This window comes from Morus notabilis, unplaced genomic scaffold, assembly GCF_000414095.1.
Source record: "Morus notabilis unplaced genomic scaffold, ASM41409v2 Scaffold621, whole genome shotgun sequence".
Taxonomy (NCBI): domain Eukaryota; kingdom Viridiplantae; phylum Streptophyta; class Magnoliopsida; order Rosales; family Moraceae; genus Morus; species Morus notabilis.
In genome coordinates this window covers 167,691-181,967 of record NW_010363239.1, presented here as the reverse complement: position 1 = coordinate 181,967, position 14,277 = coordinate 167,691, and the positions used below count along the sequence as shown (strand labels likewise).

Below are 14,277 nucleotides of genomic sequence, written 5' to 3'. Positions count from 1 at the left end.
ATTTCAAAATGTTAATGAATGATTTCTTAAGCAAAGAGATCTTGTGAACTGGTAATAGAGTCTATTGCTGTAAGCCTAGATAGGATACGGAGAGTGCATCCTCGGGGGCAGAACCCGAAACTCAATCCGGGTAGGCGAGGCACTTGGTTAGGTAAGTAATTGGTACTAATTACTTGCTGAAGCCTGTAAAACGGTTATTTACAGTTATATTTCCTTTGAGAAAAAAGGATGTGAGGTTCCGGCTGTTCTGTCAGGACTGAATATCTTATTTTATTTACTTATTCATTTATGTATTTCCCTCACACATTTATTATTCATTTATTTATAACGTTTATTTCAAATTATATCCTACTGGGCCTTTCGCTCACGTTTTATATTTTAAATGTATTAAACCCCTCCCAGGAGACTCTAGGAGCGGTGCACAGTAGCTGGATAATTGCTACGGAGCAGCTGAGTTGTGTTGCTGTTGGAATCAAGTGAGGATCGTGGACATCCTCTTGGACAAATGTAAAGAATTTGAGAAATTCTGGAAACTTATGTAATATTTGGATTTACTAGACTGTGGTTGATGTCTAGTGTAATGATTATTTACATGAGCATGTATGTACGATACTGTATGTCCTGTGGGGTGGAGCCCTGTGTGTCAGAGGTTCCAGGATTCTGTAGTAATGTAATTATATTTAATGCAGTTAAATGTGGGGCCCGGTTGGGAATCTGTTTTATTAATCCCTAATCGAGCTCCACGTCACCCACCTCGTTTGGGGGGCGTGACAATTGTTTGTAAAAAAAAGACTCCATAGCAATATATTTTAATGTCTATTTTGGTATTTATATATTTTATTTTATTTTCATGGATTTTTCTTAATTAATTCAGTTTAATTAAGTTAATTTTCTTTAATTATATCCCAATAATCATGGTCCCATCTTTGGGGTCGTGACAGTTTGACAGACTATAAATCATAGTCTGACATTCTATGGATCATAATCTGACAAACTATGCCGGTGATGAGAAATCTTCCAACCGGTGTAACCTATAAAACTAAGTCATAGACACAAATTATGTGTAATAATCTGACAGACTATGGTTTACAACTTGATAAATTATGCATCATAATCTTACAGATTATAGGTCATAGCCTGACAGACTATGAGGAGTATAAGGAGTTTGTGGTGTTGGCATGTTAGGACATTTCCATACATATATGTATATAGGGGAAGAAACCTGATCAAATGCCATTATTGGAATGTAAAGATGATTTTCATTATTTTTCTAAATAAAAAGGTAAGTAATGATTGTAATTTTTAGGATCACTAGCACTAAAGTGATAGAATCATGAACAAGATTTTTAAGGTAAGTTCTATTTATTTCATCAATTTGACTTTTTAATTTCAGTTTTGTTACTGTTAAAAGCTCTTATAAAAAGTCATATCTAATCTTTTTTACTAGACTGAAAAATTCTCACATAAAATCACATCTTAACTCGAATTAAAAACTCGATTCTGTAAACTGAACAAGGCTAACGGAAGCCATTATGTGTTCTTTTAATTAAAAAAATTGCATGTCATGCAATGATAATAGTGCAATTAATCTTTAATTCATAATCATTTTTTATCAATTTAGCATTAATACAGTTTTAGTAAAATTAGGTACTAACTAAATTTGCCATTCCAACTGTTATGGGAGAAAATATGGAGGACACGTGGAGGGAGGACAACACGACACATGGCCTTACTCTCTCCTCGCAAAGCAGAACCCTTGACGTCTGAGACCCCCTTTCCTTCTGTCATTTAGAGCCCGAGTAAGAAGCCCAACTTAGGGCGTCGGTTTCATCTGACATCGACAGATCATGCCGTCGACCTTACAACCTAGAAGTCCACTGCCGAGAAGAACGATTGGGCTAAACAAACACTGACGACGAGGGGAATGCTCCTTGAGGGAAAGTCTGACGTGGCAAGCTACGTAAGGGATACCCACAGTACAGGCATTAAATGCGAACCCTTAAAACTGCCCTTACGGGGGACAGAAAAGGGTTACAGCTGTGCACAGAGCCGTAATGGGAGACTAATTGGCTGAGTGAACAGTGCGCAAAAAGTGATTAGTGGGCTACGGGCTGGGCCTAGAAAGGCAGACCACTTGAGTGCCTATTCAGCCTACCAGAGGAAACCCCTCCAACGAAGAAAGCTCGGCTATAAAGGGAGAGGAACCTCATACGAAGAAAGGGTTGATCTTTTCTAAGAGAACAAGAACGAAAGAGCATATTATAAATTGTGACATTCTCAAGAAGGAATAACAAACCACAAGTGGATGTAGCTCTTCATTTTATAAGAGTGAACCACTATAAATCTTGTGCGTTTTCTTACTTTAAGTATTTTTTCTTATATTGCTTACTGCACAGAAAATACCACAAGCACATCAAACTCCTACACATAACCTATACTTAAGCCGGTAATCCAACAGGAAACCCAGAGGTAAACCGGCCTATTTTTGTTGGCGAAAATCCACCGTCAATACCAACTTTTCAAAAAAAGAAAAAAGAAAGAAAATTTGTCATTCCAAAATAAATATACTCAATTTCTATCTCTTAAGCTTCAAATTTCAACGATAAGTATATATTTGATCCCGCGAAAAAAACAAATGGCATCTAATCGATTTCATTGTTCAAATATGGGAAAATATTGTCATCACAAAAGATTCTTCATGATGTAAACAACTGTTGAATTTCTGTCACTTCTTGAAACGCAATAGCCCAGGCACCATTCACTTCGTTAATTCGAGTTTAGAATTTGAGTTTTTCTACAGTAAAAAGCTCTCACAAACAATCACATCTAACTTTTTTGCTACAGTAAAAAGCTCTCACATAAAATCACATCTCAACTCGAATTCTAAACTCGAATCAGCGAAGTGAACGATGCCACTTTTAAGCATCAAGTTTAGGTTTAAGTCATTTATATCCAAACTTATCCTGAAGTGTATATCTTCAGCCCAAAAAAAAATAATCTTCACAAATAGCCTTAAAAGTGCATGAATCAAGATTTTTACTTTTTATTCTTGATTTATAATTTTTTTAGTTAAATAATTACATTAACAAAAAGATATTTATCAATAATAAAGGATAAAAATTCACACTTATGTACTATTAAGGATAAATGTTTTATTTTTTCAGGAAAAAAAATCACATTTTTAAGTGACACAAAAATGATTTTTGCAATTAAAAAAAATAGCTAAAACCAAATTAAGCGGGACACAGAAAAGTGATAAAATAGAAGCTTTACGCATTGCATATGGAAAGAGCTTCATTTTTTTTAATTTATTGTTTAAAAAAAAAAAAAAACAGGAGAGAGATTCAGTTTGTCCCTGCAGCCTTGTAACTTTGATTAATTACCATCTGTTTCCTTCCATGAACATCATAGTAACTAAAAAAAAAAATGATAAAAGACAAACCAAAATAAAACAAAAACGTAAATTGGAGTTCCGAATTTAATATGAAAATTTGGATAAGGTTTGAAAAAAAAAAAGTCGCCTTGCGTTCAAATCAAGAGTAGAACCTTATCAAAGCATATCATTATCAACTCATATACAACTCAAGGCAAGACTTTCGTTTGACTACAAAAACAATACATGTATATACGTAAAGATATTTGTGCAAAAGAAAATAACTGCTTCTAACTGGCTAAGAAGAAAATAAAAGAATAAAGAATAGCGGCCCACCCTACCAGCTTTTTCTGAAGACAATTTTTTCATTTCTCAGAGCATGATAATTAGGCAATTTAATGTTTTATAAGGTATTAATCACTGACAGTTCTTCTCATGATTCAATTTCACAACCTAAAAATCAATAAAACCGATTAATACCTTAAACCATTTCTTCGTTGATGTTAAGAAATTTTTATTTTTTTTAAATAAAAATATGGGGTTCCTATCCTAACATGAAACATTGTAGGCACAAACTTTCAAGAAGCATAAGCAAAGAAAAGGATGATGTATGAGCTAAAACCCTTCTTACCCTTATCCCAGTTTGAAGAACAAAACAAAGCAAAAAAAGTTCCAAGTTTCAACATCAGCATCATCCAACATCCCACGTGGCAGGTGCATGCACATGGGCTTGTCACAACCCGAAACCGAAACCAAACTATACAAAGGGCCCACCTTCTCTTTCATAAGGGACCCACCTCCAACCGACCCATATCCACCCAAGGGATTCGAATTCCTCATTGCGGGAAGATTTTCTTGTCAGCCAAACACCGGTTTCTGACTCAGCTAACACAAAGAAAGTTTCCCAGGCCCTTGCCGCCTTCTTTTGGTTTTATTAGCACTTTCTGATTGGGAATGAGCACATTGTGGCTTGGTGCTTACGCGCAGAACACTAGATTTCCACTTTGCCACTTTGGTTTAAAATGTTTAGGTTGGAATCTGACACGTAATGTAGGGCCCTCACGTCCTTACTAGCTAAGAGCCTAGGATTATGTTAAAGAGACGCATCTGTGATCACTCTGAATAACCCTGGATGGACAATCCCACTAATCACCAATGTTCGAGACAAAGTTGATCATTGATGGATTTTTTCAATCACTCTTTGAAAGATACGTGTGCGCGCGTATATTCGACTTTTCTAAGTCTCTAGTGCTTTTGAAGATCATACTTCTCCTGTAACGTATAAAAATTAAGTATAATATGACATTTATTAACATTATATAGACATTGAAAATACGTAAATGTGACATAAAAAAAACTTTTAATTATCCTAAACTATTGCCATTCCTTTTACAATAGGTTGAATAAATAATTATAGAAAATATCTTCAATCTTGCAACTATATTAGTTTGTTATTATTCGTCTGTGTAGCATCCGTTTAAGTTTTTGTGTAACACTTATTTTATTTAACACTTAATGAAGTATAATATATCTATTATCATGTCACATGTAATTTTTTTTTTCTGAATAAAAAAAGGGATCTAGTGGTACACTTCATATCTCTTAGCCCTTTCAGCTATAACAACAATCTTAGAGATCATTGAGTATGTGGAAAAAGTCTGAACTAGTCTTCTACTGATTATCTAATTAGTTTTCACTCCCTTCTATACTGTGAGGTCTGCAGAGGCCCCACTTAATCTCCCACAAGGGGCAGGACAGCAATGCACAGGTGTGAAATATCAAACCCTTGAAATGATGAGTAGAGAAGACCTAATAAAAATATTCTTATCACAAAACATGTAACTTGTTTAAGTGTTACTATATTATACAAAAATGTTATAAATTTATATGAAAATGTGACACATGTCGTACCTTACCACCGTCGGACGTAAGACTACCTATATTTAGGCTTCTCATCGTGTTTATATGTTAGGCAGAAGTATAGTAAAGATTATAGCAATACACTAAGAGTAAAGACTACCACCAAATGGTGTCACTATTCAGCACTCACTATTAATAATATGGAACAACGGTTGTTCTAAAATCTATTTGTTCCCACTTCCTATCTTGCCATAACTGCGCCTCTTAAAGTTTCGTTCATTTTACCGATTTAAATTTTTAATTTTAGGTCTCTACTGTAAAAAACTCTCAGACAATATCACACTGCTACAGTGAAAAGTTCTCAGAAAATATCACATCTCAGCTCGAATTGAAAACTTAAATCTGTGAAGTGAACGAGGCATATAAAAGATGACATATTCACCCTATTGTACTGCTTCTAAAAAGTTTTTTCACACTTCCAGCAAAAAAAAATGAATAAATACATTTCTCACACCATGCTACCCAAAGTCTATTTCGGCAAGAAACCATTCAAGAGTGTCTTAGCCAGAAAGAAACTATTGAAGAGTGCTATTATTAGATATTAGGTGGTACTGAGCTACATAATTTGTGTAAACTTTATTATCACAACAAGGTACGCAAAGTCAAAATTGGTTGAGGATATATATTAGGAAGCATTATTCTCATATGTTATTACTACCAAGCACAATGGTGACAAAAAAGTGTTATGAGTGGAGTTAAATAACTGATTTAAAATGTCTCAAAAAAGAAAGACGCACTTAGCTGGGAAGGACCGCTAAACTCGTAAATATACATATAATTTGATTTTTTTTGCTTTTGAGTTGTATAATGGAGATTGGAGAATTTTTCTTTCTAGTTTGTATTATCATACTTTTCCAAACAAGTAGTTTTGACTATTGTTTTGTCGTGACACCTCAATTCCCGGTTGGATAAGTGATTCTTTTTTTTCCCGGGACCACCACCACAGTTAAAAGACAAAGAGACCAAAACCAAAACCCATAAATTATAATAAATAAAAACAGCCAGCCATTTACCATCTGGCATCTGCGCAACCACATCTTTCATTTTCAAAACCTTATCTTCCCGGCCATTGGAGTGCGTTTTTATTTTTATTTTTTGGCGGGCTTTGGTAAAGTCGAAAGCTCTCCAGAAAGATGTCATGGTCGATATGCTTTTGGCGCCATCGAAACAGTTCTTCAAGACTCCTGATTTGTCTCTACAAAATGTGATGTTTTTCTTCTTGTGGAGAATTTTAAAGCAATGGAATCATGAAATACCCCTTTGGCTTATCATGCCACTCTGATGACAAAGAGAATTCAAGATATCCCCAGCAATTTCTTGGGATTGTCCGTGTGACTGACGTTCACGAGCTTTGTGCTTTGTTCGTTGACGCACTTATAACGGGTCGGTAGGTCTCATTTTGTACATACTACACATGCCTAATAAGTCTTACAAATACTTTTATGGAATTTTTCTTAAATTCTGTTTGATTTTTAAATTAGTAAAATTTTATAGAAATATCAACTATAATTCTAATTTTTCTTTTGGTGAGTTGGTATCGGCAACATAATTCATTAACATATTACTAAAATATAAGGTATTGACAAATGTTGAATTGTACCTCTATTACCGTGATTTTTTTTTATTTAAAAATCTTTCTATATCTTATTACAGAATTCTATGGATTTGAGTTCCACCTTTTTTTTATAATGGATCTCTAGAGTTATGAATCAAAATTCCTTAATTAAATTCTTTTAATCACCAACTTCAGGGAAAAAATCACCAACTGTAGCTTTCACTCTTGTTCAGGTGAAGGTTGAATCAACCACATGTAACGTTCCAGTGCAGATCTCTAATTTCACGACCTCCTAAAGAAAATTAGAGTCCGTTTAATTTACTGATTCAAATTTTTAATTTAATTTGAGATGTAACTTTATATAAATTTTTTTTATTATAATAAAAAAATTAAATGTAACTGTTTTTAAAAAAATTTTACTATAATAAAATTTAAATTTTAAATTCAAATGATAAAATAAAAATAACCTAATCTCATTAAAATAATTAATTGTATCAGTCATTATAATTAAATGGCCTGTGCCCATCACAGTATAAAGAATTCTTAGTCAATAGTTGCGGTCATGCAGAGGGGCCATCCTTCGCTATTTTAATTTCGGTGGGATAAGATTGATTGTGACGAAGGGATTTATTTGATTTAAATGTTTTTAATTGTAGAAGTACCAACTCTTACTTTTTTTTTGGAAAAAAAAAAAATTGCGTTTAAGTACAACTTTAATATCAAAACATTATTCAGTTGATCAGCTAGTTAAGGTTAGGTACCTCTCGCACAACGACTAGAGGCTTGTTTAATTTTAAAACTTCAAATTATTTTTATTCCAATAATTATTTGTTCTGTTATTTATCAGGGAATTTAATATTTGAATTCTTTTCAGCTTTCAGGTCCGATCCATCGATTTCCTTCCAAATTCAAAAAGCAAAGGTAAATACACCTGCAAAGGAAAACAAGCACAAAGCACAGATATATACCTGCAAAGGAAAAAATTCGAGTTAAACACGTAATTCAAAGATACACCTAAAAAAATCAACCATAATAATTGAAAAAAAAAAAAAAAAAAAACTCACCTGGTTCACGCATCTGGTCCAGTGGCGAAGGAAATACGTAGCTCAAGGCACAGCAACCGAATAACAATACGTAGAACACCTATACGCTGAAAATAACGAAAGAGGAAAGAAAAGACGTTAAAACAGAACGGCAAAAATAACGAGTTTGCAGCAAACAAATACACGGATGCTGAAGAAATGGAATGGAATGGAATTTGACTGCTAACGCCGAATTATATATGTTGAATGACTTTCAACAAATTAATCAGTTAGTTTAAGTTTAGATTAAATGGATTGATTATGGTTATGTAGAGATTAAGGTCCGAAAGCTTGTTGAATCACCATTAAACGCGGCAACTCATATGATTTATAGATATATTTTATATACAGAGAGAGCTATATTATCGTCCTGTATAGAAACTTCGGTCACCGGAGTACACAAAAACCATGTCCGTTTCCGAATCGCACAGCTCATCGTCAGATCTCACAAGCCAAAATCCGCCGGAAAACTCTGACGCCGCCGTTCGCTGCAGAAATCCACCACCGCTTGTGGCTGGAACTTTTTGCTGCCTCCGTCGCCGGGGAAAACTCGGAGAGAGAAAAAGAAGTACCCTAGCTAGGCCTAGAGCTAGGGTACCGAATAGCATACACGATCGAAGAGTCTGTTTGAATCTACATACCAAATCGCGATCAAGAATATTCAACTCCGGCTTTGGACATGACCGAGAGCCGGCTCGGCCTCGGCCGGAAGTCGCCACGCCGCCGCTGCTGGTGCGACGACGGCCGGATCAACGCCGCTAAGGCTCGCTTCACCAGATCGCCTTCGACGCTGCCGATTCTCACGAGCGAGTTCGTCATCGCCGACCTCCGGGCGTTGAGGCGGTTCGGCGAGTACGGCGCCGCCGCCGTGTGGTGAGAGTTTCCGAAATTCTTGTGGAGGCTGCACCGGAACGAGCCTGGATGAGTCGTCGGAGAGCACAGACACGTCCGCTTCTGGCTGCTCTGCCTCTTCACGACCTGGTTGCTCTTCACGCCGACGGAGATCGACCGGCTAGGAGAGGTCGGACGGTCGAGAGAGAACCGCACGGAGGACGCGGACGGCGCGCCGCCGCGGACGTTGACGCGCGTGGGGGAGGCCGAACGGTGGAAGAAAGTAGTCGCGGAACGGGAGGAGAATCTCGAGCTCGACGAAGCGAACGCCGAGGAGGAGGAAGAAGGCGACGAGGTGTACTGAGAGCTGTAGAATCTTCCCGACGGAGAAAGGGAACGGAGTACAGGTCCGCTCGATTTTCTAGAAGAAATCGCCATTTTTTCTTTTTTGCAGTGGAGAGAGAAAGTTTAGGTAAGGAGCGAGAAAGACAGAATATTTTTTTCCTTTTTTTTTTCTTTTAAAAAGCTTGTTTGGCTGCCTAATTCGGCAAACTTAGCTTCACTCGAGCCCTGTATTTATAGTATTTCAGGAGGAGATGGGTGAGGGAGAAACTCGTTTTTGTTTTTTCTTTTGTTGATATATCGCGATATTTTCGTGGGATAGAAACGGGTAAGGGATATTTCTTCCAATTATTTGTAGCCATACCCTTACTTTTTCATTTGTTTTCTGTATTGGCCTTGTCTCTCTCTTTTTATTTGTTCAATATATATATATATATATATTTATAGATATACTATGATTATAGCATATTCTCATGATTTTTCTTACTTACAATTCATACTATTTTCCTTTTCATGCCTTTTCTTTTCTGCACGAGGGAAAAAAAGATTTTGTTTATTTTTTATAGTATCTATAATCATATACGCTTGGTGTACCGATATGTTAACCGTTGAATTTACGTATTTTTTAATTTTTTTGTGATTTTAGACAGATTCGATAGATAAAAAACTTAATTTACTAGTTTATTGACGTACGTGTTAAGGTCCTTCATTATTGTTCATCTAAAAAAAATACAATCACCTTTAAAAAATACAATTCTAATGATTTTTTTTCACTTCCAATATTTCTATTCCCTTTTAGATCTTTTTTATAGAAAAGAAAAACTTTTTTCTTTTTTTTTTGTTAAATAAACCTAGGCTTAAGAACAAAATAATTGAGCGACGAGCATAAGCCTAATTATTATTTTTTTTCTTTTTGGAAAAGTAGTCTTGTTTTTAGTTAAAGAAATATTATGTGCGTTTAGAACTCGTTCTAAAATGATTTTATTTTTTATGAAAATAGAAATGAAAACGTTTTCAATCTCAGACAGAAATCATTTTTGAAAATGCGTTTGGTAGTTTTATCAAGAGATTATTTTCAATATAAAAAAAATCCATTAATGTCTCTTTCTCTCTACTCAAGAGAGGAGAAAACGAAACAAAAAATAAAAAATGACTAAAAGTTGTTTTTCATTTCTCTCCCATTTTACACTAAACCAAAAAATTATTTTCATTTCTGTTTTTTGTCTTTAATTGTGTCAAACGCCGTTTCTCTTCCGTTTTCATTTTTTCTTTCTCAAAAAACGTGAAAAACAAAAACAAAAATAACTCCAAACACATTAATTAGTTTTCATAAAAAACTTATTGAAAGATTATTGAAAATTTAAAATACGGTGCTTGTAAATTGCTTAGTTTTATACCATTTTCTAATTTTAACCAAAAACAAAAATGAAAAACATTTGATTATTCCTCCTTTTTATTATGGTAATACTTAAAAAAGATACTAAACTTTCTGGAATACTATTAAATTGAATAGGCATTTAATTACTTTATTTAAGGCATTTAATTACTCTTATTTTGTACTTAATCATCAAAACCCATAGAGCACATGGCATAGGATTAATGTGATTATTGCTATTGTCAATCTTCCTTCATTCATATTTCATACATCACCAATTGAAAACATTTTCTTTGGTTTTTTTTTTTTTTTGGCTGAAATACCAAGTGAAACGAATGGGCATTGCAAAAAAAAAAAAAAAAAAAAGTCCCTGCATAAATTCAATGGATGTCTTTAATTGGTAAGACTTTAAAGCACAAATACAATAATGGCATTTCCAAAATCGCATTACAGAATTAAAGAAGGGTATAATTGCAAACCCCAAAAAAAATATAAGGAAATTAAAAATACTAGTCCTAAGAAAGGCTAAACCTAACCAGAGGTAACCGGTTGGGTTAGTTAAACCGAGGGTTAAGATATTCGGTTTATCGGGAATCCAACGGTATTTGAGAAAGCTATGTGCTCAATGCCGCTTACTAGTTACTGCTAAAATAACTTTTTTTAGGAGAAAATTTTATAATATTATTAGTAAAATACGGTTGGACCTTTTTTATTTTTTAATCTGACAGGTTTCTGGAAAAACTAAACGGACTGCCACGTATCTGTCTACCATTATCACACACTTGACACTTCCCTCTCTTTTGATTCCACGTACTCCCCAATTCAGTATTACTTTCACTGTGGGCTTTGGCCCCCAGTTTTTTGTAAGTATTTCTTTTCCTTTTTCTTTTCTTTTTAGGTAAGTATTTGATAAAATTTTTCCTTGAGATTAAAGTCAAGATAATTCTAGAAGAGAATACAATGGTGTAAGAGCACATTCAGAGTGTCAACATAAAATTTTAAAATTAGAATAAAAAATCACTTTTCAATATATTATTTTTTTATATTAAATATGTTATATGTTAGATTTAATGGTAAATTTTACATCAAATATAACATATATTAAATTTAATATTTAATTTTTATAGGTTGATGTATTAATTTTAAATCTAATTGTTATATTATAGGCTTTCCCAAATTATTTTAATTGAAATTTTACTTTTATCATTTTTAAAACTTAATAATTATTATAAATAAATAATTGTAGCATTTAAAATAACATTACACTCTTTTAAAAAAGTAACATTAAACTACGAATTATAAATTACAATAACATATCAAATATTTTTTTTTCTTTGCGTTTTTTGACAACAAAAATATAGCATTAATATTAACAGTTTAATTTGGAGATGCTCAAAGGGGCATTTGCCTCAACGGTAAACTTCGCTTTTGTTCGCATCTCCATTCTCCATAACGACCATGCTTTAATAAATGCACTGTACCAGCAACAATTGGAACTCATAATTTTATTTATTTTAGATATATTTGAGATAATAAAATTAAAGATTATTATGACAGGTAGCTTTTAAATTTTAGGATTATTTTCAGTTTATTTTTAAATTTTTAAAATTTCTTACTTTATTTTTTAAAATATAAATTATTCTTACTTAATTTTTTCTATTATAATATATGTTAAAAACATAAAGAAAAAAAGAGTAATGTAGTTATATAATTTTCTATTTGAATTTCTGTTAACAAAGAAATAAATACTATATGGTCAAACTTAACTCTTTTTTTTAGGGAAAGTGGAAATTGTTATTAACCACATCTTTTTTGTCTAATTTTAACATATATTCTTATGAAATGGTTTACATGGGACAAATTTAAAATTTAGGAACAAAGTGAGAGTTTTCATAATTTAAGTGATAAAGTGAGAGTGACTTTAAAGTTCAGATGACACTAATAAAATTAATTCTAAAATTAAATTATATTTAAAAAATTCACTGTAAAAAATTATGAATGTTTACCTCAATAAATAAATAAAACTAAAACAATAATATTTGTATTTTTTTTAATTATTAGAATAAAACATACTTATTTTAGTCATATGCATTTTTAACGCAATTTAATCCATTTTTAAAGCAATTCAATCAGAAATAATTGAAAAATTATTGGTGAAAGATGTTTACATTTTTTGAATCTAATAAAAACCTAAAGATTAAAATATAAATAAAAGTTCTATTAAGATCATTTTTTCACTCTTCACACCACCCTTTAAACGAAATTTTCTTGTTATAAATAGACCAAACATAAAATGACAAAAAAGACAATAGAATTAAATTATATAATTAAATTTCATTATAAAAATAAATTATTTTTTTCTCTCCACACACTTCACATTTTATATCCTTAAATTATAAATTATTACTATTTTGATATCTATAACAAAAACGAGTATTCCAAATCATTTTTTAAAGGTCAATCAATTCACTTTTGTTTCGTACTTTATAAAAATCTTATTGCGTTTTTCCCATTCGCCGTTATTATTATTATTATTATTGCTGCTGCCGGTGGTTGTGCTCATATACTCTTTTATTGTCTTTCCTTTTGTCATTTTTTTCTTTTCTAGGCGTATGGAAATATACACACGTATATATATGTTGTCTTTTTTTTTTTTTTTTCGTTATTTTTGAGTTGTTTTTCTCCTCCTAAATTGTTTGTAACTCTACTACTAGTTAATGAAATCCTTTGTTGAAAATTTTCCAGTAAAAAAAAAATCCTCTATTGAACTTTAAAAGAAAAACAAAAAACAAAAACTTCTTGCCCAAATGCTTCAACAAAAAATAGTGATAGATGTGTCATAATATTAAAATAACAAATTAAAATAAAATGATGGGTATGAAAAGAAAAATAAAATGATCAAGAATTAATTAATTTTATAAAAGTGAGTAGGGGTAATTTAAGATGAATAGGTGTGTAAAAAATAAATTTAATAATTTAAAAATTATATAGAGTGTGTAGTTAGAAGATGGATGTGGAGAATACAAAAAAGGTATGTGAATATAGAGTTGTCAAACGTGCCGTGCCGGGCCGGCACGGCACGCTTGACCCCAGGCCCATCACGGGCTTGGGCCGTGCCAGGCACGGCCCTGCACAGTGCAGGGCCGTGCCTGGGCCGGGCCTGAGAAGAAAAACTCAGGCCCGGTCCAGGCCCTGGCCCTAGTCCATAAGGGCCAGGGCCGGACCTAGGCCCAGGCCCTTCACGGGCCGGCCCCGACCCTTGTTTTTTTTAATTTAATTAAAAAAATATCAAATGCCCCAAAAAATGTGATTTTATTGAATTGACGTAATAGGAGTACACGTAAATGACTGCCTCGTTAAAAACCTTGCTAAGTAAAACCCGTGGGGAGATCGGGACAAAACCTTAGCGAAGGAAAAAAGAGTGCAGTAGCTAGGAATAGTAAATTACAAACCTAAGTGCTTCCAGAAGATTCTGTTATTTCTAAGTTAGAAAAATATTCTTGCATCGAATCATCTGTGTATTGTTGTTTTCGTCTTCTGGCATCTTCCCAATCTTTAACGCACATTAGTCCCTCCAAGATATCTAGATGCATTCTGCTTCTCTTCCCGTCAAGAATTCGGTTGCTTGCGCTAAAATCTTGCTCCGATGCTATCGTTGACACTGGAGTTGTCAGAATGTCACGAGCTATTATGGACAGTGTTGGAAAACGATCTGTTTTGCTCTTCCACCACTGTAAGATGTCTAGTTTGTCATCATCGATTACAAAATTTGCTTCAAAATATTTGACTAGTTCCGTAG

General features: G+C 33.4%; 1 protein-coding gene across 2 annotated transcripts; it reads right to left on the bottom strand.

The window, feature by feature from the left end:
* Nucleotides 1-7,387: 7,387 nt before the first annotated feature.
* Nucleotides 7,388-9,327, bottom strand: LOC112092659. Of its 2 annotated transcripts, XR_002902682.1 has the most exons (3): nt 8,572-9,327; nt 7,913-7,998; nt 7,388-7,816 (listed from the first exon to the last, which is right to left on the bottom strand). XR_002902682.1 is itself a non-coding variant. In XM_024169307.1 (1 exon), exon 1 carries the CDS (start codon nt 9,197-9,199, stop codon nt 8,582-8,584), a length of 618 nt encoding a protein of 205 aa, XP_024025075.1. In that variant the 5' UTR covers nt 9,200-9,327; the 3' UTR covers nt 8,171-8,581. The 2 variants fall into 2 exon arrangements, 1 of the variants encoding a protein (XP_024025075.1); XM_024169307.1 differs by lacking the exons at nt 7,388-7,816; nt 7,913-7,998 and having other exon boundaries at nt 8,171-9,327.
* Between the last annotated feature and the right edge of the window lie 4,950 nt (nt 9,328-14,277).

Coding starts and splice junctions, on each gene's coding strand:
- LOC112092659 (XM_024169307.1), bottom strand. CDS start 9,199: ATGGCGATTTCTTCTAGAAAATCGAGCGGACCTGTACTCCGTTCCCTT.